The sequence below is a fragment of the Bactrocera latifrons genome, unplaced genomic scaffold (genome assembly GCF_001853355.1).
Source record: "Bactrocera latifrons isolate USDA-ARS-PBARC rearing strain unplaced genomic scaffold, ASM185335v1 scaffold_144, whole genome shotgun sequence".
In the NCBI taxonomy this organism is placed as follows: Eukaryota; Metazoa; Arthropoda; class Insecta; order Diptera; family Tephritidae; genus Bactrocera; species Bactrocera latifrons.
The window spans coordinates 636,741-663,841 of NW_017534897.1; the positions used below are offsets into that span (position 1 = coordinate 636,741).

At 41.3% G+C, this 27,101-nt stretch overlaps 2 protein-coding genes across 6 annotated transcripts in view; both read right to left on the reverse strand.

The window, feature by feature from the left end:
- Positions 1 to 1,673: 1,673 nt before the first annotated feature.
- On the reverse strand, positions 1,674 to 2,864 carry LOC108965657. Its single transcript, XM_018928206.1, has 4 exons — positions 2,670 to 2,864; positions 2,247 to 2,591; positions 2,067 to 2,167; positions 1,674 to 2,000 (listed from the first exon to the last, which is right to left on the reverse strand). The coding sequence occupies exons 1-4, from the start codon at positions 2,739 to 2,741 to the stop codon at positions 1,772 to 1,774; spliced, it is 747 nt and encodes a 248-aa protein (XP_018783751.1). The 5' UTR covers positions 2,742 to 2,864; the 3' UTR covers positions 1,674 to 1,771.
- A 2,063-nt stretch (positions 2,865 to 4,927) lies between these two features.
- Positions 4,928 to 27,101, reverse strand: part of LOC108965658 (papilin) — a 55,996-nt gene continuing 33,822 nt past the window's right edge. Inside the window, exons 2-20 of one of the 5 annotated variants that reach the window (XM_018928207.1) lie at positions 18,525 to 18,585; positions 18,256 to 18,434; positions 17,771 to 18,189; positions 17,093 to 17,702; positions 16,890 to 17,013; positions 16,639 to 16,818; positions 12,498 to 16,545; positions 12,245 to 12,424; positions 11,635 to 11,805; positions 10,325 to 11,415; positions 9,548 to 9,734; positions 9,276 to 9,470; positions 9,012 to 9,182; positions 7,994 to 8,580; positions 6,573 to 6,723; positions 5,933 to 6,388; positions 5,604 to 5,762; positions 5,416 to 5,532; positions 4,928 to 5,350 (exon numbers count right to left, since the gene is read on the reverse strand). In XM_018928207.1, the coding sequence (XP_018783752.1) occupies positions 5,187 to 5,350; positions 5,416 to 5,532; positions 5,604 to 5,762; positions 5,933 to 6,388; positions 6,573 to 6,723; positions 7,994 to 8,580; positions 9,012 to 9,182; positions 9,276 to 9,470; positions 9,548 to 9,734; positions 10,325 to 11,415; positions 11,635 to 11,805; positions 12,245 to 12,424; positions 12,498 to 16,545; positions 16,639 to 16,818; positions 16,890 to 17,013; positions 17,093 to 17,702; positions 17,771 to 18,189; positions 18,256 to 18,434; positions 18,525 to 18,585 (9,250 nt within the window). In that variant the 3' untranslated portion in view covers positions 4,928 to 5,186. The remainder of the gene's footprint in view (positions 5,351 to 5,415; positions 5,533 to 5,603; positions 5,763 to 5,932; positions 6,389 to 6,572; positions 6,724 to 7,993; positions 8,581 to 9,011; positions 9,183 to 9,275; positions 9,471 to 9,547; positions 9,735 to 10,324; positions 11,416 to 11,634; positions 11,806 to 12,244; positions 12,425 to 12,497; positions 16,546 to 16,638; positions 16,819 to 16,889; positions 17,014 to 17,092; positions 17,703 to 17,770; positions 18,190 to 18,255; positions 18,435 to 18,524; positions 18,586 to 27,101) is intronic. The other 4 variants (XM_018928208.1, XM_018928210.1, XM_018928209.1 and 1 more) reach the window with 4 other exon arrangements.

A 27,101-nucleotide genomic window follows, 5' to 3' on the forward strand; every position in this document is an offset into this window, starting at 1 on the left:
TAACTTTAACTTTAACTTTAACTTTAACTTTAACTTTAACTTTAACTTTAACTTAAACTTAAACTTAAACTTAAACTTAAACTTAAACTCAAACTTTAACTTAAACTTAAACTTAAACTTAAACTCAAACTTAAACTCAAACTTTAACTTAAACTTAAACTTAAACTTAAACTTTCTCGTCTTTCATATTAATCACGGCCAAATTAATTTTACTGAAACTTAAACTTGAACGAAATATCGAACTTCTCTTGTTCTATCTAAAAGAAAGCAGAACTCCCGTGTAAAATTTTGATTTGTAATACCTAAGTAAGCTATTTAAAACAGGGTTGCACAACCAGAATACTGCTGGTATTCAGCATCATTCATTTATAATACGAGTGGATCTGTAAAATAATTTGTCACTTGAACTTCTAAAACTTTTACAATATGATGGCAATCTAAGAAGACAGAATGTGAAACAACCAATCACTTGGGTAAAAAAAGTAAAATCCAAAATACCAAAGAAAAAAGAAACTGCTAGAAAACTCAACTAAACTCCAGATCTCAGCATAAATTACAACTTGTGCAACAACCGAAGCCACTAGACCTTTCTAAGCAACATCGCTTCGCCTAGAGCTTTTGAAAAGTTTCAAGAAGATCCGATGTTTTCGAGCTAAGTTTGATTCAATCATAAGGAACATTTCTGGCTCAATGGGATGAAGAGCAACGTGAAGAGATTCAAGAACTGTCATTTCATCCAGAAAACTCAACGCTTTCATGAGTTTTGTGGGCCAGTGGAATCATCGGCCATTGATATTTTATAAACAAATTACATATCTTTGACCATTTTCCACAAACATCATCTCGTTTTCAAAATAACGAAAACTTAATGGATACAAAGTTGCTTAATAACAAAACGCGTGTAGTTTAAGCTTATAACGGTACTGAGTCGAGTCAAGTTGTTTAGTCAAATTCCCACAGATTTTAGCCATAAACTTAATATGAATTAAATATTCATTAGTGTTTGAGATACGTGTCGTTTTGTGAGCTGCTAAAAGTGAGTTTTTTCGTTTTTTGCGATTTCGACATCTGTTGAGCAAAGAACTTGCATTAAACTTTGTTTACAGAATCAATTTTCTACTGCAGAAAACCTTTGGTGATGAGGTTGTGCCTAAAAAAAATATTTACAAGTGTTATAGTGAGTTCCAAGCTGACCGTGAACGTGTCGAAACTAAGGACGACCATCAACCTCAACCGACGAAGCCACGTTCAACAAAAAAATTTGGTGTTGAAACCATCGATTAACAATTAGAGACCTTGCTGATGAAGTTGGCATATCGAAAGGCTCAGCCAATACCATTTTGAAGGATGTTTTGGGCCTTAAGCGCGTCAAACCTCGACTGGTTGAAAATATTGAGTTTTTTGGAAAAATGGCCCTCGTAATTCGTGATCATTTCGCCAACAACTCTACCCACATCATTTCGCAACCACCGTATTCACCTGAGATTGAAAAATCCGTTGGCATAAGTGCACTGCATCGGGAGGGGATTACTTGGAAGGGGATGAAATTGATTTGGATGAATAAATAAAGAATTTTCAAAATAAATGCAATGTCACCTTATTTTTTGGGCACAGTATATGATAAAATAACAACTAGCTGAATAAATTATGTACTTCTCAGTCATTTTGCACGTTTCATGTATATTTGTCGTAAGTTAGTGTATACAATTTGGCTACAACTTGATTTTTATTGCATTGTTCCGTTAAATGTTTTGTAGTTTGCTCAGCGCAGTTAGCTTCTTCTATTCCCACAGCCGAAGCAAATTTTCAAACTCTCCAAAAAGTTCGTCTTTCTCAGCGGTGGCAACAATTCGAGGTTTTGCGAGCCGCTATCGTCGGAGTCCAAGTCTGACTCTATAGTCATTTCCTGTATGCTGAAAGTGTCGCTAAGTTCCGTTTTTCGCTGTCGCTGAGCATTTTTCAGTTTAGCAGGAAAGAATGAAATCTCCTCGGGTTCCTCACTGTAATATTAAAAATCGTTTCTCAATTTCTTTTTCTGCCTTACAAAAATGATATTAGAGACAAACCTGCTATCGGACTTATAATCTACAAGTGGTTTCTGCTCCGAATCGCCTGGTATGGGCAACCGACTAATGGGTATGAGGTTCGCTGATTGAGATTTTCGTGTCTAAAAAAACAGTTAAATGAAAAATCGATTTTGATGCATCATGCAATAGTTCCGCCATTATTATTGACTGCCTACACACCTGCTCTTGCTGCTGCTGGTGCTGACTAAAGTTTCGTCTCGCCCGTTCTACTTTCAGCTCTAGTTTGCGCTGCAGGATGCGACAGGTGTTCGGTGCCGGTTGATTGCTAGTCGTTGTGGATTCATCTTCACTCTCACCACCCGTTAGCGCTGCTGACGTTACTGCTTTTGTGACAATCGTTTTATTTGTGTTAGCTTCTGGCACAACTGCATTTGCACTACTTGCCAGCTTTGTACCACTGCTACCACGGAAGACAACCTCCAAATCCGCCATATGGCTAACTGCGGCCACATCATAGGCCTCAGTCATTGTGTTAGTTGGTGTTGTTGCTTTTTCCAATATTGGCTATAATCAACAGCAATACAATGCAGTAATGCAATGCAAATATTTTTACTGAGCTAGAAGGTATACCACTAGACTTACCACTGTAGAATCTTCGTAGCTATTCGACTGCTTATCCTCACTATCTATGCCGCTATCCTCCATGATAGGCATTTCTTACCGTGGCCTCAGACGTGGCGTTAAATTAATTGTCTAAGTTTGATATGCCTTTGTTTGATTGCAATTTTCTCCTACTTCTATGACTACAACAAAATGCCAATGCAGCGACGCAGTGCGCATGTCCGGTATGTTATCGCCAACAGCTGCACGGTTAATTGCGAAAAGCAGTTAGAGAATGGCATTATTGATTTTTTCAAACAGCCAGCATTGCCAGCACAGGCTTTTTTTTTTTTTGTCAAAACTAACATTTTAGTTATACTTTACAAACTCTTTATTTACTTTCTATTTCAATATTATATTGTTTGTATTATTATGACCAATTCATTGGTCATAACAAACAGATGGTTTCTTGCTAATTTTGGAGTGCTCAAACCGAAAATTTTAGTAAAAATACGGTAACGTTCTCACCGGCATTATTTCTGAAGAAATATGGACTGATGATTCCACCGACCTGCAACACCACACCAAACCGTTGTTTTTTATGGATGAAATGGTAGCTCTTGAATCTTTTCCTGTTGCTCTTCGTCCCGAATTCGGCAATTCCCATTCAGCCAGAAATAGGCCTCTTCGCTGAGCAAAATTTGATCTGGACGTAAAATGCACGAGTCCCAGTTGGTGCGAACGGCGCCGAATCGACTCTCCACGGTCTTCGAGTACACTCAGCTACTGCTGCTATACATTTTGCAATACTGAATGCTTTGTCTCAAGATCATCTTTCATAAAAAAGCGATTTAAAAAAGTACCTCTACCCGGATCACGCCTTACAACAGTTAAAAAATTAGACTAATTGCATACACTGCCCCCTCTTATGGAAACTCTAATTGCAAAATGACCTCTTTGCCAAAAAATATAAATAATAAAATGAAACAGGAATTTATGATGCAGAGTTATGAATGACAAGCACACCGTTGGAAAGATTAGATGGAGAAGAACCTGGTTACACTTGGAATCCCAATTGGCGGCAAACAGCGAAAAGGAGGAACGAATGGCGCGCTGTTGTAAATTCGGCTATAATCGCGTAAGCGGTGTCTACGCCAATAAATAAGAAGAAGATCAAATTCTGATACTCCGTCTAGTCCCAAAGGTTTTCCATCGTCTCTCTACTTACTACTTCCCTACATCTTCTGCATGTATAGGTGTTTCTTATGTCCATCCGGTTAGCTTGTGCTACCAGTAAGTTCTGAACGGTCATCCTCCAGTTCTCTCGAGTATAAGTGTTTTTCTTCCACTTGATCTTGACAACCGTTTCTGTCGTTAAGGCATTACATCTCATTCGATCCGTCTGCGAGCAATTTCGCAGGCTTCATTGTGTATCGTTTCTAGTGACGGATGGCGCTTTTCGCAATCTCATCATCATTGTCATCAAAGCCACAACCAGCTTCACTTTTCAACTAATTGCAATTTAGTTTCCAAATCTAACTGTATGTATTGTAATGAAACACGATTTTTTCATTCTCTTTTACATCATTAGTTTATTTACAAAATTGTATTAACTTTCATTTGGACTTCTTAAAAATCAATGCACAAATCTCTACAACAATAATAAATCGTAAGTAAGGCACTTTGCAATTACAAAAAATAAATCGTTTAAATTGACATTTATGGCAAATGGGTCGAACACACAAATTTATTCATGAGTTCAGCCATTTGTTCGTTTGCTTTCTTCTTATTTTTTTTTTTTTTTTCTTTCTGAGTATTAGTACATGTGTTTATGTGTGCGGTTGTGTGTGTGAGCGTGCATGTGACATACGTTTTTTATATAAATACACATGCATATACACCGTTATATACCAATGCAGGTGTGTGTGTATATTTCAAAAGGATTGGCGTCACAAATGATCCTCGGTTGGCACAATAAATAGGAACAAATTAAAAACTAACTTTATACTTTATAATTACATACATACATACATACATATATGTATATGTAAAAGCTATTTTTTCGTTATTTATAATATTGATTTTTTGTTTGTATGCGTGTAGACGTATGTATGTGTGACAGTGTGCGTTTTTTTAAGAAAAGTCATTTGAGTTTTATTTATTGATTGCATGCAGCTGCTGGGAGGAAAGTATAGATAGATAAGCTGAGGACTCGCAGCTCGTCTTAGCCGAGCTGAGTTAGCTTTTTAGAGATTTATATGTGTGTGTGTACTTATAAGTTTAGAGAGTGTAGCGTGTAATTTTTTTTTTTTTAAAGTTTATTTTACGTCAGCAAATACTAGTTACTAAATTTGTGCGTCGATTATACATTAATAGTACTGTTATTTTCATTACTTTTTATATATGTTTTTTTGTATTTTATTTTATTTTTTTTTTTTTTGTGATTTTTGGAATTTTATATTTTTGCTTTGAGCTTAAGCGCTGTATCAAAAACGGCAGCTTTCATAGCGCTACGCACAACGAGCGCGAAGTTAATCGCCTAAGCAACCAGCAGTCCGTCTATAAAGCATTCGGATGCGAGAAGGCGATTTGGCCAGCCAACGTACATGATCGACAACAGAACTTGGCGTAGTACTGGTGACGACAATAATGGCCGCTAACGATTAGTTTACAGTTGGCGAAATATGGATTATCAATACAATCGGGATGGATCGGTATCGTAGCTAAAGAACGGAAGAAAACGAGGTCAAAAAGGTTTATGATAAATAGTAAAGCTTCTAAAACTTACACTCAATGGTAACGCGCTCTTCGCTCGTGCTATGACTGGCGGAATTCCTGGCCGTACAACCGTACATGCCGGTATCCTCGGACGTGGTATTGTGTATCACCAAAGTGTGTGGCTCAGCTGTGGGCATAACGACAATAAAGACAATATATAACGTGCGCTAATAGGTCTTGTAAAAGAATTTCGCTTACATGTGATTTGTATGCGCTCATTCGCAAGCAATGGTATCGAGTCCTTCGTCCAAATTACGCTCGGCACGGGAATGCCCTGCACCGCGCACTTCATAGCGATCGAGGCGCCTGGTGTGTATGTGTTTCTAGCGTCCAGCGTTAGGACAGCTTGTGCGTTTACTGTGCAAATTAAATATAAAAAAATATTATTATTGGGTTTATAATACAAAGAGATTTAAAAACAACATGCAACACATTCCCATACAATTGTACAACAACCAGTACCAAACCTTCCCGATTCCACCCAAATATGGTTTACAACGTGCGCACTTGCCTTCATTGATACTTACCGAATGGTTGACGGCGCGGTGGTTCGACATAAACTGGTGGTGGCGGCTGTGGTGGACGTTGTGGTCGATATGGATATGTGGGTCGCCTTGTGACCGGCGCACGCGCTGGATCTATTATATATTGCAGATATGGTGATTCGGCATTGGTGACGGCACGTGCCGGCCCGACTGCTTTTAATATAACTTTCATTGAGGTTGGACGACCGAGACCATTCCACACTTCACAAGTGTACGGACCCAGATCGGTTAACTGTATGGAGCGGAACATCAACGAATAATCACGTGTCAATTCGAAGCGATCGCTTATCAGACCCAAACGTTTACGATCGCGCCACCAGCTTACATGCGGCGCTGGATAACCACCGGCTGGACAACGCACTTGCGCCGGCCGATTTAAGCTCACCAGTTGTGTTGCATTCTTTTCGCCATAAACATAGGCGGGTGTCTCTAGTGGCGCTACGCATTTCAAGTTAGCACACAGCAAGCAAAAAGCAATTTTTTTTTTCATATTTTTGGCATTTGTTAGGCAAAGTAAGACAAGCATTAGCATTGATCAACATGCGAAATATTAAAAGAAACGATACATGCATAGTATTAGTAAAACCAACACCATATAAGGAAAGCAGAATAGATTTCATACCTGTTACAGCCAATTGCACCTCACGACTCACTGGATCGCCCAGTCCGTTAGAGGCGACACAAACATATGAGCCACTGTCCGTCTGCCGCACCTGTACAATGGTCAGATCTCCAGCCGCGGTCAACACATAACGTCCTTGGTTGGTGTCGATCTGCGCAAAGCAGAGATTAAGTAAATCATAAAATTGACATATACAATTGTGAGTATGTTGCGATACGCAGTATATAAAAAAAAAATTAAATAATCATTTTAACCGCGAAACTCCTCCCAGTAAGTCAACAAAAATTTCTTGATAAAAATTACACTGATTCGTCGATCTTCTCCACTTTTTGATGGAGTGTATCATATGGTTAATGAAACGCCAAACAAACAACGACTAAAGGTTTGATATCGCCAATATAAAGCGTACTCGATTGCACGACTTTTTTAACAACGGGACGCTCCAGAAGTAAACCGAAGGGTCAGCAAAAGATGACATATCTTTGCCGCTTCTTTGACCTTTCCCTTAAATAAGGTTTGTCATTTCATCATGAAAAAACATACGAATCAACAACGAATCGAAATTATTAAAATTTACTGGCCACAACTTAAAGAGCGCTACGTCCAATTTATGGCCGTCATAATCGTCCTGTCAGATCAATAATTGAGCGTATCCCAAGCGCTGGGAGGCTCTATGATGTGTGGCAAATTCTGCGAAAAGATCTTCACCTGCATTCTTACAAGATCAAATTGAAGCAAGAACTGAAGCAGCTTGGCCACCACGGTTCGTGAATTTGACTGAGGAACAACTTAAAATGAATCGTCTTCAGGGATGAGGCTTACTTTCGGCGAAATGTCTTCGTCAATAAGCAAAATGTGCATTATGTATGAGTCGCCATTGCATTCCGAAAAAAATGTCCGAAAGAAAGGGACTTGGACAACATGTGGTTCCAACGGGATGGCGCCACAATCCACACAGCAAATGTCACAATCAATTTATTGCAAACCAAGTTTGGTTAATGTGTTCTCTCACGAAATGGCCCAATCAATTAGCCGCCTCGGTTGTGAGATTTGATGCCGTTAGACTATTTCCTGTGCGGCTACTTCAAGACTATAGTCAATGATTTGATGATTGAAGATCGGCCTATTTATGTTTTAAAATCGTCGACAATTGGGTTCAGCGTCTGAACTTCTGCAAGCGTGCTCGTGGTATTAAAGAAAGAATTGCATTGATATCCCCAATCGTTTTTTCTAGCGCTCTTATTAAACCCCCGTTATTTATAAACTCGTTGTACTCCAAGTCCAGCTGGAATTTTCAAGGTTTGAAACTGCAGAGAGAAAACCACCACTACTTGAACGGCTTTTATGTAATATAAGCGCGTGATCTCTAAATCTAACGGAAATTTGCAAAATTATATAAAACCACCATCTCTAAAACTTACCAACACATTACTGCGGGACCAGGTAACATTCGGTGGTGGACTGCCAGTAGCGAAGCAACGCAAGACAGCGATTCCACCAACAGCCGCTTGTATATCGACCTCCTGTGGTTTCTTATTTTCCAAAACCACCGGCGACTCACCTGGATAGATGACAGGCGGAGCGGCTGTGACTGGCGGTCGTGGACGTAATGTCGGCTGCGTCGGACGAACACACACAAAACCACAGCCATTGCTGCAACACTTGTTGTCTTCGCGACAATCGGCGTCGGTATAACACTCACGACCACAATTCTCGCCCTCCGGTTGGCTGAGACTTGGACACTCACCCGGCTTATTAGTGTCACGGCAGACAGGTGCAAATTGTCTGGAAGCATCATTCGACACATCGACAGCGCATTGCTGACCTTCGGCACATTCGTAATTCTCACAAGGATTCTCGCAAATGCAACGTGTGCAATCGCTATTGTCAACTGGCACGCGACGTATGCCGAAGGGACAACGCTGTGCGCGACACTCGTTTTCATATGTTTCACATTCGTTCGGTACGACTTCCGTCTTTTTAGGATCCGCCACTGGACTTTCGGTTGCTACATAGAGAAAGCGTGTGAATAATTAGTGTGACCAAAAAAATTGTGTGGCGAGTAAAAATAAAAACTAATAATATTCCTTATATAATACAGGCAGTGAAAACCCATTACCACGTGCAAACAAAGTAAATAAATGGCATGAGAGTGCATACAAACTACAAAATACCATAAAACTAAGTAATGATAATATAGTAAAACTTAAAGTAAACATTCCACAGCAAGACTTTTTACATATAATTATTAGCAAGCTGCAAAATTTCAACAGTTCAAGTGATGTGCGATAGAATGTGTGGTTGGATTTTGTGTTCTGTGCGAAGAGTATAATGAGTACAGTGCAAAGTGCATGGGTGAGTGAATACGAGTGAAAGTGGTGCGTGGTGGTTTCAGAGATGTCAAAACAATGACATCTTTGATATTTGGCATTCGCTTACTTGCACAGTAGTCATAGCAAGCTTCGTATGAACGGAAGTTATTTTGATTGCCAGCGCAACCTGAATAAATGAAGGGCATGCAGTTGCCGCGCTCATCATCATAGAAGAAACGACGCTCTTGCGCTGTTGTATCATTACATCTTCCAATCTGTGCTGGCAGCTTGCAAATATCTACTCAAAGTATGCAAATACGAAAACAAAATGAGAAAAGTTAAGGCAAAAAATTTCGCTTCATTATGAGCCGTTGCAATCGTCGTTCTTTACCTCTGGGAGCTAACGTCTTCGGCTCCTGACCTAAAATGCAAACCGATTCGCACTCTGAACGTTGCATGAAACGATTACCAGTACCCTCACAACCGCCAAAGCTGAAGCGTTCGCATGTACGCGTCGCCTTATTGTAATAGTAACGTGCCTCCCATTGATAGCATGGACCAGCATCAACTGGTTCATTGCACACATCTAGCAGACGACGTCAAAGTTTACATGATTGTCCTGACTGGTAAAAGTTTAGCAAATTGTTTTAGTTCTCTACTTACCCACTCCTTTGAATTCACCACATTGGCGATCGCACTGCTCCTTAGACTCAAAACGATTGCCATTGCCGCCACAACCCGAGTAAGTAAAGGCCGTACATGCCATAGAATCAGTGTTGTAGAACCAAGCCACAGTGCCGTTTTCACAATCACCAGCCTCCACTGGTAAATCACACACTGAGAAAGACTCCTTATGAAAAAATATGAAAAAAATAATATTAGAAATGCTTTTGAGCTCGCGTCCACATAAAAGTCAGTGACAGTAACTTAAAATAATAAATAAAATATGTCGACCAAAGTTGAGGGGTTATAATGGTTTACGGGTTTCAAAATATTTTATAATACGGATATAATACTCGTATTATTAAATTTCACGACGCCTCTAGAATATTGTCCTAAATTTTCAAGTTGATCCGAGTAACAATTACCGAGATACAGCCTTGAAAACTTGTGCACTCGCGACTGTGTTTGTGAAGTCGGATTTCAGAAGAACTTTGCGGTCTTTGAGATAAGATTTTTTTATTTTCGATTACCATAATTTCGACTACGTCCAAGTTGTAAATTAAGTTAAAACATGTATTTTTGACTTTAGGTCGAGAAAACCCATGAAACCCCTTAATGGAGAAACTTTTCGTTATTCTGACCAACGTCTTCGAGACTGGAACTTGCATTTTATCTTTAGCAATATCTTTCAAGTGAAAACATATTATCCAAAACCCGACTTAAGTTTCCTTAACATACAGTCACAGTATACACAATACAAAATTTTGGATTACTTACGGGAGCTGATGGCTCTGGTTGTTGCGGCGACTCATTACCGCACCACAGCAGACATTCACGCTCCGTAACGAAGTTGTTCCTGTTGCCACGGCAGCCGGTGAACTCGAATTCATAGCAACGCTTGTCGCGCTCGTCATAATACCAGCGTATGAGACGCTCCGCACATCTACCGGCCGTTGGTGGCAATGAGCATGTGGGATGCTGATCGAAGCAGCGATCCTGGCATTCTTCTTCGCTGTTAAAGTTATTCTGATTGCCACCGCAACCACCGTACAAGAACTCATCACACAGTCCATCAGCATAGTTGTAGTACCAACGCGTCTGATTGTTATCAGCGCAGCTGCCATAATATGCCGGCAAGGTGCAAGTATTATCTTCGCCAGATTCAGAGGCTGGTGCTGCCGCTACTACTGGCGCTTCGTCATCGCCGCCAAAGCGTAGGGTAATATTATTTACCGGACTCAAGCAACGATCGCTGCAAGCTGCTTCGGTTTCAAAGCGATTTTCATTGCCACCACAACCGCCATAAAAGAATTCCTTGCAACGTCCCTCAGCATTGTCATAAGTCCACTTAATCGCATAGGTATCACAATCGCCTTGATCGGCAGGCATATCACAAATATGCATGCTCGCAGCCGGTGGTCCAACTGGGGCTGGAGCAGGAGCAGGCGGCTGATCGCCACACAATTGATTACATTCCTCCAGTGTATTGAACCGATTCGCATTGCCGCCACAACCGCCATAATAGAAATTACGACATTGCTGCGTCTCTCTATCAAAGAACCATTGAGATATGAAGGCTCTGCAATCGCCCGGATCCCTATCAAGCTGACAGGCCTCTCTCGAACTTGGCGCTGGTGCAGGTGCCGGTGCGGGCTCTGGCTCAGGCTGGCGTGGGGGTTCCGGTTCTGGCTCTGGTTTCTTTTCGCAGCGTTGCAGACATGCTTCTTCTGTGGCGAACTTGTTGTCATTTCCACCACAACCGCCATAGTAGAACTGACGACAGCGCTCTTCTTTGGTGTCGTAGTACCACATGGAAGTGTAGTCAGTGCACGCGCCAACCTCGGCTGGTATTTCGCAAACATCCTTGACTATTTAGTAAGCAAATGAGTAGAATATTTCGAAAATAAGTATTAGTACGTTTAAGAATAAGTAAATGAATGTATAAGCTTGTTGGCGGCGGTAAAAACACCAACTTCTTGACACAACAACGAAAGCGACGGTTGACACAAAAATGTCTGTGTGTGTAAGTGTCGGTGTGTATTGTGCTCGAGTCTATATTTGAAATAACTTTAAGTACAAGGTCTTACCAACTTCCTTGGGACAATGATCCTCGCAAGATTCCTGGGTTGGGAAATTGTTTTTGTTGCCGCCACAACCTGTGTAGTAGAAAGGCATGCACCGCTTGTCCACATCCGAGTAATGCCAGCGCGCGTGTTGTTCACTGCAATCACCGGTTTGCTTAGGAAGCGAGCAATAGTCTGATTCAGCAAACGGATGTGTGTGTGCGTGTGATTTTTTGAGTGTATGTGTATGGTGTTTGTTGTGTGTGTGAAGTGTGGACGTAGCAATTGTTTTGATATAGTACGAGCAAGCGGAAAATTTAACAAGCAACAAAGGAACATGCAACATAGTAAGTATAAGAAAACAGAAAGTCGAAAAAGTTTAGCGTACCGTTACACCACAAATAACTTAAAATTAATAAAATTTATAAGAAATAAAAGTGATAAAATTCTGTAAAAAAAAATATGCAGTCCAACACCAAATAACGCAGGCAGGTGCACTCAAGCCTCAAACATGCGCCTAAGCTAAAACATATGGCATAGCACAGCTTAGCATTCCACTTGCATATTATAATATCTTATAACAACGAAATACTATATATTAAGTACAAAGATAACTTAAACACTGAGATCAAACCTTTGTGCACGCCCGGCTGACGGCAGTGGTAGTTGCACGCATGCTCAGTTGGGTAGTTGTTCTTATTGCCCTTGCAACCACCATAGTTGAATGGACGGCACACATCCGTCTGATTGTCGTAGAACCAACGTTCGAAGTTGCCCTCACAGGGTCCAGCCTCCATGGGTTGATCGCAAGGCGCTGTAAGCACAAAAGCACAAAAGCAAAAATATATGTAAGTCACATTTTACACTTATACAAGCACTACACTTACGTGTCGTCTCATCAATGGCGCAGAGTGCCTGACATTCGGCCAAGCTATCGAAGCGATTTGAAGTGCCGTAGCAGCCACCGTAGTTGAATTCTTCACAACGATTGCGTTCGGTGTCAAAGTACCATTTCTTATTGTAGCCAGTGCATGGGCCAGAACTCTTTGGCAAGAAGCAGGCTTCTTTGCCGGTATACTCTTGACAGGTAGACTTACAGTCCGACTCGGTTTCGAATCTGTTATCGTTGCCTTCACAGCCACCATACCAGAAGCGTGCGCATGCACCGTACGATGTGTCAAAGAAGTATTTAATGCTGAAGTTGCCACAGGGACCAGTTGCTTTTAGCAGTCCGCATGCCTTTTGTGGCGGTTCTTTAACCGATGCACAACCTTCGAATTTGTCACCCTCCGCCGCAGCAATACCATCCGGACAACAACCGTATTTGCTCTCCAAGCAGGTACAACCCTCACCGTCTGGTCCCTTGGCTGGAGTCTTTTCATCAGGACAGCACTTGAACTCGGTTTGCGAACAGTGACAACCGTAGTGATGTGGTCCTTGTGCAATTGTGATACCATCGGGACAACAGCCGAACTGTAGTGTGTGGCATGCACAGCCCTCAAATTTAGGTCCATTAGCAGGTGTAATTTTATCTGGGCAACAACCAAATGTTGAATTATCACAACCGCAGCCTTCGTTATTTGGTCCACGTGCCGCTGTTTTTTGATCGTCACAACATCCATACGGAGTGTATTTGCAATCGCAATCCTCAAAGTTAGGTCCACGTGCAGCGTTAATGTTATCGGGGCAACAACCGTAGACCGTATTCAGACAGCAGCCTTCGCCAAGTGGTCCATGAGCAGGTGTTTGGTTGTCGGGGCAGCAACCGTAAAGCTCACGAGTGCAAGGCGCACAGCCTGCATAATCAGGCCCAGTGGCAGCAGTGAGACCATCTGGACAACAGCCATATTCTGTATCTCTACAATTTCTGGCAGTTGGCGCTGCTGATTCACAACCCTCAAAATCTTTTCCTTTAGCTTCGGTCGTTCCGTCGGGACAGCACCCAAACTCACCGAAGGAGCATGACTTAACCACTTTACTTTCAGTTGTGCTTTCAGGAATTTCTGTACTTTCAGGACTTTCTGTGCTCTCTGGTGTTTCCGTACTTTCTGGTGTTTCAGTAGTTTCTGGCATTTCAGTTGATATTGTGCTCTCTGGTGTATCGGTTGTTTCTCCTGATCCCTCAGTAACCAATTCGACAGTTGTTGTTGGTGGCGCCGTCGTAGTTTCAGGACATCCTTCAGCATCCTCTCCCTCTGCTGGTGTGAAATTATCTGGACAACATCCAAATAGTGTTTCCGCACACTGAGATTGAGGACAGCCCTCATTGTTCTCACCCTCAGCAGGTGAGACACCATCCGAGCAGCAACCATATTTAGTCTCCGCACAAGTTTTGACAATCGTGCAACCCAAATCAAATGGTCCCTTAGCAGGCGTCTTTTTGTCAGGGCAGCATCCAAATGTTGCCTTTTTGCAGTCCTTCTTGGCTTTGCATTTCTTCTGTTTAGGAGCCTTTGTGATAAGAGCTTCAAGCGTATTAGGCGTGCTCTCCTCATCTTCATCAGTCGTAGACCAAATGTCAACCGTTGAGCCCTCAAAGGTGGAATCAGTAGCTCCACTTTCTGTTGTGTAAGTGGTTTCAGTAGGCCCACTTTCAGTTGTTTCCGATGTTCCAATAGAAGAGGAAGATTCCGTGCTTTCTCCAGCCTCAGTACTTGACGTAGATCCTGCAGTAGTACTAATGTGTGAGGTTGACTCCACTGACACACCTTCAGTGGTTGATTCTGCTGATCCACCAGTTGTGCTTTCCTCTGTCGAACCTGATGCTGTTGATTCCGAAATATCTGTAGATTCTGAAACTTCAGTAGTTTCACTTTCTGTTGAACCACTGCTCTCAGCTGTAGTCTCCGATATTCCAGAGTCTGTAGTGGAGGAGACATCAGTGCTTGATTCAGATATTTCTGTTGTATCAGAGGAATCTGATGACGTGGTGATCTCGGAGGTAATAGAGCTTGCAGAGGATTCAGTGGTGACATCTGAAGTAGCTGCTGAGGAATCTGTAGAAGCTATATCAGTTGTATCGGTGTTATCTGAGGAACCGGTCGTTGAGTCTGTACTGACAGGAGAGACTGTTTCGGTGTCAGTAGATACAGAAGTCTTAGTTGACACTGTTGATTGAGTACCCGTCGAATCATTTGAAACATCAGCAGTAGTACCAGTGATATCAGAGGAGCTTCCGGTTGATTCCGTTGATAACGGTGATCCAGTAGTATCAACTGAAACCGACGACTCAGTAGAGTCCGTTGATAAAGTGGAAAATTCGGAGCTTGATTCAGTAGACTCTGTAGATTGCGTTGAGTCCGTCGATATTGATTCTGTGGATATTGACGATTCAGTTGAAACTTCGGTGGTTGATTCTGTTGAATCAGTGGACGAAGATACTGTTGATTCAGTTGTATCGGTAGATGTAGATTCAGTGGATTCTGTTGATTGTGTTGAGTCAGACGAAGAACTAACTGTCGACTCTGTGGAAGCAGACGTTTCAGTTGTTTCCGCGGAAGCAGTGGAAACAGTTGGCTCAGTAGATCCTGAGACGGTTGAGGCTGAAGATTGGATAGAGCTAGTTTGATCAGTGCCTTCGGAAGCAGTTGATTGGGTAGACTCAGGTGACGATGAAGATTCGGTAGACTCAGGTATTTCTGTTGTTTCAGAACTATCAGTAGAACTACTTGATCCCAATATTTCAGTTGTATCTGTAGATTGTGAAAAATCAGTTGATACTGATTCAGAAGTTTGGGTGGTATCTGGGGAAATTGATGATTCCGTAGATACCGAAGATTCAGATACAACAGTGGTATCAGAAGAATCAGTGGTATCTGAGGATTCCGTAGATTCGGTAGCTACGGAAGATTCAGATATACTTGTGGTTTCCGACGATGAACTGGTAACGGTGGTATCCGTTGAATCTGTGGATTTCGAAGATTCAGTTGATACGGAAGATTCAGATTTACCTGTAGTTTCGGATGACGAAACAGACACAGTGGTGCTGTCTGATGTATCTGTAGTCTCTGAAGATTTCGCAGAATCAGTAGAGATTGATGACTCGGTGGAAAGAGAAGAATCTGTAGATATGGGCGAGGTAGTTGTGCCGGCAGATTCAGTAGTATCTGAGGCTCCAACCGTGCTACTAAACTCATCTCCACTGCCCTCGCTAACAAGAGAAGTATCCTCTGTAATATCAGTTCCCTCGCCGGAGCCCTCCACTGTCGTAGATGGAATGTCTGTTGAAGCAATATCGCTTGATTCTTCGGTGTATGGTGAATCACTGAACATTAGTTCATCGGTTAAGAGGGATACTGGCGCAGTTGTTTCTTTATCCAACTCAATACCCTCCGCCAATTTGAGATCCTCTTTAGAAACTAACTCATCCTCCTCATCTTCTTCACAATCATCTTCTTCGTCATCTTCAGTAATAGGTGATGTAGTGCTATCAACTGGAATAAGTTCATCCTTCGTACATGCTTGTGTATTGCATTTTTCAGAGGTAGACTCAATCTTTGATTCATCACAGTTGAGCGACTTTGTGCCATTAGATAAACAAAAAACTTCCCGCGTACGTTCTCCACCACCACATGGTTTACTACAGGACGTCCAAGGTCCAGTAAACCATTGACCAGGGCATTCTTTTTCCTCGCCTTCACATTCTTGCTCCGATTCCGGTTTTGCAGAAGCATCGCATTTCGACTCGTCAGTAGGTTTAATGCTTTTACTATCAAACTCCCCACACATTACTATACGTGACTGCACACCCTTTCCGCATGCCGCAGAGCATTTACTCCATTCCGAAGTGAACCATTTTGGTGTGCATTTGGACGATTTGCATGGACGTGAAAGTGTTGGTACTTCAGGTGCACAGAATTCTTCTGGATAAATCTTACCAGATTTGGAAGCACAAACGGCGGTACGCGTTTCGGTCTTTTGTCCACATTCCTCACACTGGAAGACAGAATTTTAGGATGCATATGACTTAAGTAGTCCAGTTTCAACATTACCACAAAACTCTTAAAGATTACAACAAAAAATTCTTACCCCGCTCCATTCGGATAAAATCCAATCCACACCCTCACAAGGAGTCAGTATGCACTCTTTTTCTGTTGGAGGCTTCTCCTCTACGCAGTCTTCTTCAGGAAGTACACGCTTACGCCCATTCTCCTCAATATAACATGTCACTTTTCGTTTTTGTTTGCCTTCTCCACATAATTTGTCGCACTGAAATTATTTTAGTCCAAAAAAATGTCTAATAGAATTAGTTTTCTTTCTCAAGGAACCGTATAACTTACTGGTGTCCAAGGACCCAAATGATACTTTGGGCAATTTTTCACATCTCTATTGCACTCTTGCTCTGTAGCCGGCTTGTTGCCTACATTCTCCAAACATACCGAGTCTTCTTCTGTCGTGTGTGTTCTACAAAAAAAAAAAAAAAAAAAATTGAGATTTAAATTATCTATCTTAAAGAGTTTTCATTCCTTATATGACAATTTACCCATTCGGCGAAATGCGTTCGCAGGTAACAGTTCTATTTTGCACACCATCAGCTCCGCAACCTTTCGAACATTTACCCCATTCACCTTCGACCCAACTGGGCGCACATGGTTCCTCGTTACATGCCTGCTCTTCGGGTAGTTTAGCGCTGGCATCACACAAGTTGGGATCAACTTCTTCGAGCGTCATGCGATTGGTACAGGTTACGGTACGCGTTTGCGTACCACCACCACATGGAGCGCTACACGGCTCAAACTCTGAATGTGTCCACGAGTACTCTACAGGTGTTGACTTACTCAATTCTTCTGGTATGCTATACTCATACGTTAGGCTCAAATTCTTGTCCTGAACCAACATCATTATCGTAATGGACTCCGTTGTGGGTCCACTGCAAGTCAGCTGATCGGGTGCGGCAAAACCAGTTGGTTTTCTTTGATAGATCCACCAACAGCCAGCATAAAACATAGGACGTGGAAAGTCTATACGAAAATTACCGTTCAAATAGTAGTGACCAGTTGAATTGCGGCAGGCCAGGTAATTGCTGGAGGGCGCCGTCTCCTGTACACGTATATTCGTGGCACCTCTTGGAATGAGTATAATGTCATTATAACCTAGGAAAGTAGGATCGATACAAAATAATAGAAATCTCAGTTAATTAATGTCCACTAAAAGAACTAACCGACTGGATAGTTATTGGCAGTTAAGGTGTCCGAAATGGTGCGGCACGTGCTGCCATCTCCACCACATTTGCGGCATTTATCTTCCTTGGCGTTCGAACCAAGCATCATATCGCAACCGACCGGCTGACACACACCATCCACACAAACATCGAGATCGCGATCATTGCAACGTGTGCCATCGATGACTTTCGCTTTCTGGCGATAGTAGAAACGTTCGCCCACCGGCATACAATTCAACTCGCACGGATTGGGCGCATTTGTATATGGCACCCAGTCATAGGTGACGCCATCGAAAGGTACACGATTGAAGCGCGCACACTGCTGTAACCTAAAGTCGGGCTCATCGTCGGGGCAATCTTGTGTATTGCAGGAGAAATATTTGCGATTGCCACCTTTGCATATCGGTGCACCATTGCGTCTACAATGACAAATGATGTGTCATAAATTATTTACTCGCCAGGCATTTGTGTAGACTTCAACTTACGCTAATCGCCGGCATTCGCGTGTTTGAAACGATACACCGCCTCCGCAGGTGCGTGAACACTCTGATGGTGAACTCCATTCAGTCCATTCGGCGGCATCGTCGCCCTCTCCGCCCGGCACTATATAACTCGCTGGTAGGTACATATTAGCGCCATATTGTCTTTTATGTCGCGTTCCATACTAAAGGAGACACGTTAATTATTTATTATTATAATATATATTTTGTTTTTTTTTTCGGAAGATCGGAGATGGTCAAATAAATCAACTTACGAATCTGGAATATGAGGATTGAACACAGTAGAGTACGATGAATAATATCAAGGCTGTTGAACTGTAACGAAGTAAAAGAATAATAAATTGGTGTAAGTCACAATTTCATAAAAATTATAATATTTAAAAAAAACTTTTTTTTAGATTTAAGTGGAATGTAGAATGGGGACCACATTCCCTATTTTCCATCTGCTGGTCGTTGCTGAATCACTCAAGAGCGATCCATTTCTGAAGACTATGGTTCTCGTGATTAAGAGTGAGTAACTTAATACAACGTGTACAGGGTCTAGGGAGTCTATGAAAAACAGTAATTATACTGATAAAAAATTGGCTTGGTTATGAAGGTTGTGAAAATCGGCTGTCCCAGTTCATTGCCTATAGGGACGATAGTATTACGAAGTTGTATTCAAAATGGCTACTAGTTATAGAACAAAGCATACTTGAACCAAATCGGATCATTCCAGCTATGCTAAATATATATTTCCTTTTAGTAAACCTATTATTATCCCTTCACCAAAAGTTTTATTTGTTTACTAGATGTAAGATGTATTCATACAGACAAAGTATATCGATCGTAGTTTGTCGATTTCAAAGCCGTTTTCAACATCATTGACAGGGCTGACCATCAGCTGTATCAAAATCAGAAATGACTTCTCCGAGTGAATCGGTTCCAGACGAGTTTTAGATACTCTGTACTCTCTACTCTAAAAATGCAAAGATTCTGGGTACACAGATGTCATTGGCATCATAAGTCTAAACAACAGAGCCGTCAGCACAGCCTTTTCTCTAGCCTAGAATCAAAAGCGAAAGAGATTAGTTTTAAGGTGGACGATGACAGGTAAAGTATAAGAAGACCATTCCTCGCACTAAGGGAACTACATCACTGTCAGCGACTATAAGTTTGAAAAAGTGAAGAACCTTGTCTATCGCGGAACTCTCATAAATACCGCCAGCAGTCTAGGTCTGGAGATAAATGCAGAACAACTCTTACAAACAGGTTCTACTTTGGAATTGGTAAGTCAAGCATATCACTTAGTATCTTATTATTACCGTCTTTTTATTCAGCACAGAATCATAGACGAAGACGAATTGAGATGAGAAGATAGTAAGAGCATTCGAGAGAACGGTTTTTCGCAAGGCCTTTGGAGCAATTTGCTTGAGCGATGACAACCGAAGAAGATGGAAGCGCAAACTCTATGAGCTTTAAGGTCACATGGGTATCGTTAGAAGTGTAAAAGTTCACGAATGCGCTGGTTAAACCAAACCATACGCTTGAAAGATAATGCTCTAGCGAAAAGCTCCTTCGATTCGAGACCCATGGGTGGACAATGGAAGCAGAGACGCCTACGCATCCAATGGAAAATAAGGGCAACTGTCGAAATTTTTCTCAGCCCAGATCGATCTACGATTGTGGCGCCAAAGATGAAGGAGAAGAGGTAAATTTTTTTTTTAACACTACTCAACAAAACCAGTTAAAAAGTGTTTGGCTCCACAAGCATGACGGTCAAAATTGTTAAAAAAAAAAACAAAAAACAAAAAAAAAACAATTTTAAAGTGTAACAAAAAGTAATTTTAAAATAAAATACTGTTTGGACAAAGATGAGGCGAAAATCAATTTACTAAACAAACAAAAATATACATCGAACAGAATTGTTTTTCCATTATTGACTTTCATAGGAATACATACATCTCTATGTAATTTTATAGCCTTTTGGAACACACAGATACAACTATTTCCAATAACTGAAGATATATTGTGCTTTCAATTACTTGATACGAAGTGTCACTATTAATTTTACCAATACTGTATATATGCAAATGCATACGAATAAGTTTGTTTTGGCCATCAACAACGATCGCTGATCGCCGCTTTTCAAAACTTTTATCTTTATATGTGTTTTTACAGCTACTAAGGCTTAGTAACTCATACACATTTATGTTTATATGTATGTTTTATCGCTCGCCTTTATTTGTTGCTATCTGTGGGATCAGCGCTTAGCATAAGAAAACACAGCGCCTCACAGCAACAGCAAACAAATGATTTAGTAAATTTATTTATCAGCAAAGCAGCAACAATTTCAGCGCATATTTGTTGAATGTAGCTATGTACGCAGTCATGTGTTGCCAGTAAGAGAAAAAAAATAAATAAATATGCAAGCAAAAAAAAACTAAGTTAAGTAATTTAAGAGAAGACCTACATCTGTGCGTTTGTGTACCGAAGGGAGGCAGCGAATTGTTTTGTATGTCAACAAGTTGCACTTTCATTGCATGCCACAACCGCAAATGCCACAACAACCACTGTCACTGACATTGCCAGCCAGCAACACCGGCGCAGGCGACGGTCGACAAGTGCATGCCGAAGACGCGGGCATGTGGCATGTATGTAGTTAATTAATTTTTATGGCTTCGCACGCTTCATAAACAGCAAAAAACACAAATAAACAAGTCAAAACAAATTGCAAGACAAAAAGTAAGATAAGCTTAAATTAGCTTTTTTCGCGGTGGCAAAGATGGGAACTGCCGCTGACCAGCCGCGTGTGAGTGAGCATCTTTGGAGGCGATCATAAACGTTAAGCTGGGGCTACCACCAAGCTGCTGTATATCCAGAAATAAGTATGTGTGTATGTTTATACCATATATCTAGATCTGTAATGGCTGTGAGTCATGATGCCTCACTTACAGTTTGTTACGCTTACATATATTCACAGATAAGTAAATATTTACTTCGAATTTCCTTATTTATGCTCCACGAACTTAAGAATCAACTAATAAAGATTTCTTCTTAACTTTATTGGTAATTCTTTGAACTGTCTTACTTGGCACCACTTTATGTGATTCCCTTATAATAACGCTTTAGTCGATGAGTCACCTATTTCTAATATACTTTAAGCAAATAAAGCTTCGCAGCAATCAAATGTTGTCAATATAAACACAACAATGCATGTATGTGTGCAAATAAAATACTATAATGTGGAAAAAAAAATTATTTGCAAAAATTTAGAACACTGCATAACTCAGGGCGCACTGTTTCCTGTGCGCAATTCGCTCAGCGACCGCAGACCGCCGACTGCTACAAAAACGCCATATGCACGCTTTGGCAATGCCAACGAACTTAGAAGACAATTTTTGCAAATTAAAATGTAGAAAAATTAAAAGAACAACAAAAATGATTATGGCACAGACAGTGTGCCGCCTTGGCATGCACACAAACGAACATACCAGTGCACGTATATGCCCGCACACCTAACGCAACGCAGTTGTTAGCAAGTGTATGCGATTATGGGTGTTTGCCACAAATGTACCGCTACGCGCAACTTAGCTGATGCGCACGTCAAGTATGTAGCACATATATGCAATACAAACAACAAAGAATTGCAGCAATTTGCCAATGCGCATATTTAAAAACAAAAAAAAATTAAAAGCAAAAAAAGTGTTTTTTTTTTCTAATTCCATTTATTTTCCACTACTCCTTATTCTTATTATTATCTGATTGCTTGTGCATATATTTTGTGTTAATATATGTGTTGTGGCTTTTGCTTGCGCCATTACTGTGCTTGTTTCTTGCCTTTGTTGGTCTGTTGCCAATTTAATTTCGCTTGCTGCGTGTTCCACGCTACAAATCGTCAAAAATGTCGAATCAGTAGAATCTAAACCGAAATAATAAGTTACACTTCGTCGCCTCGACAAAGTCACACGCATGCCAACGGCAGCGGGCGGTCCACTGCAATTCCGGGTGCAAAGTGTGTGTCGTAGTATCATATGAGACACGCTGTGTGTTGGAAATATATCTTTTGGGGTTATGTTGCTGCAATTCCTACAACTGTTGGTTGTGCCGTTTTGTCACCTCGCCAGGACACTTGCTGTCCTTGCCGGGTGACTGCTTAACTGATAAGTGCTTAGCAATTGACAAAAGCAATCGGATTTACTTGGTCACATTTTGTGTATTGAGTTGGGTTGAAAAATAGATTTTCATGCTTAAATGTATCAATAACGCGGTTTCAATCATACAAAAAACTATTATACTTTACTTTTACCTCATCCGATGTGTTATTCAGTTAAGTACTTTGTTGTAAAAGTTTCATGGATACTCCACATAGTTGTATTTGACTGAAAGCTTAAAAATTAATCGGCGAAATTCACGCCCATTACTGAAAAATTATTTTGAGAGGAGAGAAATTAAACCCTCAATACGCAAAATAACTATATCAATCCAAATTCATCCCCATTTAATCGCCTTCGCCGTATAAATAATTCACGCCCAAACGACCCTAACTGTTCGGCATTCCGACTAATGGAGATCACACCTCAAAAACCTAAAACGTTCATTAGTCCAGCTAGTCCCCATACCACATAGATCCCTAATGTTCGAGTACATTGGGCATTCTACAAATAAATCCACAAAGTCCCCTACAGCTGATCCACAAAAAAACCCGATCTATCAGATATGTGCCTCTGATGCAAAAATGTATTCATGGGCCCTTACTTCGTAAGCAGCAAACCCAGACTCCGACAAAATCTGAAGTCTGGGTTACATTCAACAAACTTAACGTCCCGACTGCACTCATAAGTCACTCGACCATTAAGACTATTGTCCGAACGGTCTTGCCACCTATACCGGACCCTATCATTTAGAAGCCTCCTGCTCCCTACATATCACTTTCTCTTCACCTCGTCATCGGAAATCCAATCAATCTGCAGTAATGACGCACTCAAGCCCCTCCTTATGCTGAATGCAACAGCACGTTGTATGACGATCAGGTCAAAAGGAGAGGCACCTAACAGAACCTCTTAGCATCCATTGAAACGGTGCGACAGCCAAATAGGCAACCATCATACAATGTTGTATTGAGAGGAGTTTTTGGGACCCCAAGACTTGCGTCATTTACCTGATGCTGACCCTGGTCACCCGGACAATCGGTGAACGAACCGGCGACAATCTGCCTTAAACAGCATTGCCACCGTTTTGCCCAATCCCACACCTAAACCCCGAGTATTTACTATCTAAGAGTTGTCTTCCCCCCGCTCTAGCTCAGCCCGCGAGCGACCTTCGAGCAGAAGTAGAAGGTCGTCATAGGCACAACACTTACAGAGTGGCTCTAGCTGCCAAGCAGAGAGTCTATCATAAGGTTACAAATATATGGATCACCATATGGAGCGCTGTGAGCAACCACGAATCACTCCAATCTCCGCACTCCCATTATTGCCGACTAAAGAGCCCTTGCTATCCGAAAAATAACTCTGCCAAAGAGTAATTTCCGGACAGCCAAGCTCTTTCAACCGTTGCACTGCTCTTTCCCAGCTTAGGTAGTCAAATGTCCCCTTGAAATCAACAAGGACATAGGTCCTGTGGTTCTTTGCGCGTTGACAACAGTGATACTCGATGAGCGAGTATCTATCTACGAGATAGGCCGCGACATTGCTATATGATATCACTCTGGCTTTGAGAGAATTCGATTCAGTACCCGCCCGTCGCGACGGTGGAAGCTGAGGAAGAGGAAGACTTCACTACGTTAGGAAGATGATGTGGATAAAGACCTGGCCAGGACAGGGAAAAGAAGAATCGACTAGCGCGTTGTTGATAACCCGGCTGTAATCGTGTAAGCGGTGTCTACCCTAATGATTTCAATATTATAATATTAATCTGAAACTCAAGACTGCATAACATACTTAACCAATCTATAAAAACTAGAGACTACAGAGGATCTTCTAAGAAAAAAATGCAGAAATCCAGTAAAATGTAGTATTTTGAACCAAGCCATCATTCAGTACAAACATGTAACTTGTTCGCATAAAGCTGTTGTTGGTTTTGGAAACTTATTACATCATGTTGTCGAAACTTCTCCGCAACACGTCTACACATCGACTTGTATATATATATGTATATCTGTTTATATGCATTATTATTTTCCAACTGCGAATAACTTATGAGCGCGCTGTTTTGCCAAAATCAACGTAAACTTATTATCAGCAAACCACATTACCTTCTCGTTATAGTTTCGAACACCAACAACAGCAAACGCCCTGTGCAGCGCGCGTCATACGGCGGCGCCATCCCAACTACGCGACTTCCGCGCAACTTGATTTAGGTGTTTGCTTACAAGGCAACAATCAATTTTTCGCAACATTTGCACCAGCTCACATCTTTTATTGTTATTATCTCTATATTTCTCCATTGTACTCACACATATTTTCTTAAGGAAATCCAACAACGTGCCTGGTTGTTTTGCTGCCCTTCAACCCCGCTTTTCAATTTAGAGACAGACACAGTCGAGGCACATAAATTAATGTCCTTAGGGTTTTTTATTGGGCGCTGAGTTGGCACAAAAGCATAAATGCATACATACAAAGAGTATACGAAATATTGAAGGCAAACTTAAAGGCTTCAATCCATGTATGGATGCACGTGTGTATACGCAAGTAAAAAAGTCATTTTGAAAACACCAAAATCACCAGCGTAATATTAAATAGAAGAAGAATTAAAGGCAAAAGACCAGCGAACAAAAAATCTATGTATTTATGAGCTTTCTTTTGGAAGATCTACATGCATCCGGACTCACGTTATATATGACAGTCTGCATTAGTATAAGCAGATACTAAGCTAAAAGTCTTGGAATGTCCCTGAGAAAAAGATGAAGTGAATAGCTCTATGTCAGAAATATGCTGGGAACTACGAGATCCCATCAAAAATGCGTCAAAGTATTATTGATTACTACTAATCCATACGATAGTATGCAGAAATCTCATAATAAGGCTACTAATCCTGAGCAGTTGACTACAGTTATTCACCACAGAACGGTGATGATGAGTGACTTGTAAAATTTGGTCTTTGTTCGTCGAGAGGGAACTTTACTTCTCAATTGTCTAGTCAGTCCTAAGTGTCACCTGTTGGCAAGAGTTATTCTGCATTGAATTTCGATGCTAACATTGTTGTTGGTGTTAAGTGCGACGACTGTTTGTACGAGGCGATATTTCGTCTTGTCCTCGTTCACTACCAGACCCATATGCTTTGCTTCCTTATCCAGTCTGGAGAAAGCAGAACAAACGGCGAATTTGTTGAAGCCAATGATAGCAACATCTCTCATATAGAAGATAGTACCTGCTCAATTAAGTTTTGCAGCTCGAATTATTTTCTCCAGCAGCAGATTGAAGAAGTCGCACTATAGAGAGTCCCCTTGCCTGAAGCCTCGTTTGGTATGGAACGGCAAGAAGGCGTAAAGAAGCTCAGCGATTAATATTTAAATACAAATGTATACCCTCAAGAGAAGCACCTTCAGGAACTGTGCTCTTATACAGAAAAATGTTTGCATAAAACGCGTTTCCAACCATAACTCAACCAGAAATTAAACGAAACAATAAATTACAATAACACTTTTTTGTTGCGTCTATTTTTGCCGCCATTTACTATATGTGTGAACCCCTTTGGCCCCCTGGAGAGCACTGGGGGGCCATAACCTAGAGCAGCATTTGGCACATCTTAGGCGACAAGCAGTCAACTGTTGCCGCCACCGCGAGTATTTATCAAATTTAATTTGCAATATGCTGCGAATTGTGCGGGGGCAAGCGCTCAAGGCGAATGCCACAACAACGCTAAGAGCAAAACCAGCGGCTGGCAGTAGTGGCGCAGCAACATTAATATTATAACAATTTGAGTGTTTTTATTTCGCGCAAAGATCAGCAACAACAAGCCACAACAACAACAACTACGTTAATGCGATAAGAATATGCATCGTTTGTTTGGAGTGTTATTGCCACAGGCAACATGACCGCTGTGGAGCGGCATGCAGCCCAGTTCTTGCTATTTTTGCTGCACTTTTTCGCGCCTTGTTTTTGTTTCTGCTGGTGTTTCGTTTCTTATAGATTTCATTCCGCCGAGCAGCCAACACCTACTTAATTTTGCCAAGTGACACTTTATTGCCAACAATGGCAACAACAGTCAGCCAGGCAGCCAACAACAAGCGGCACGCTTGTCGCTCTTTAGAAGCACCGGCGGCGAAAGCAATAAAAAAATGTGGAAAAAACCAAAACTGCAGCATTTGGTGGCACACAGGTATAACAAAAGGACTATTGTTGTGACACAATAGCACGCCGAAGTGTTCGCCTGTTGCATGCCACTGTGCTACGATGCTATGCTATGCGTTGTTGGTGTTGCGCCGCTTTGGGCAACATGTCTACACGGCGACTTTAATGGCGAAATTGCTGGTAAAAACGGTGTCATCCCTTGCTGCGGGCCTAACACCGGAGCAGTAGCGGCACTTTGATCGTAAAACCACAGCAAGTAGGTAGCTTGGCGAAAAAATTTATGGCATAGGTATATATGTATCGGTATTTGCATGTACATACTTGTATATGTATTTTTATATATTCACGTAACAAGTCAAAAATACTTAAAACAAAAAATATTGCTCTCATTTCAGTTAAAATAACTGTTAAATGATGTCTTGAAAAATTTGTACATTCACAATATTCGAAAAAAAAGTCCATGCCTCCTCTTTCTCTACTTCCGTCGGCGGGTACTGCCTTCTGCAGAACCTTTGTTTCGAAAACTCTTGCCGCCGACTCATTAATTGTTGTCATCGT

Bases quoted from the DNA above. Each gene is read 5' to 3' on its own strand.
- LOC108965657 (XM_018928206.1), bottom strand. From the start codon at position 2,741: ATGCCTATCATGGAGGATAGCGGCATAGATAGTGAGGATAAGCAGTCG. The intron at 2,592-2,669 runs GTAAGTCTAGTG...TGTTGATTATAG, and splicing joins GCTACGAAGATTCTACAGTG to CCAATATTGGAAAAAGCAAC. The intron at 2,001-2,066 runs GTTTGTCTCTAA...TTAATATTACAG, and splicing joins GATTATAAGTCCGATAGCAG to TGAGGAACCCGAGGAGATTT.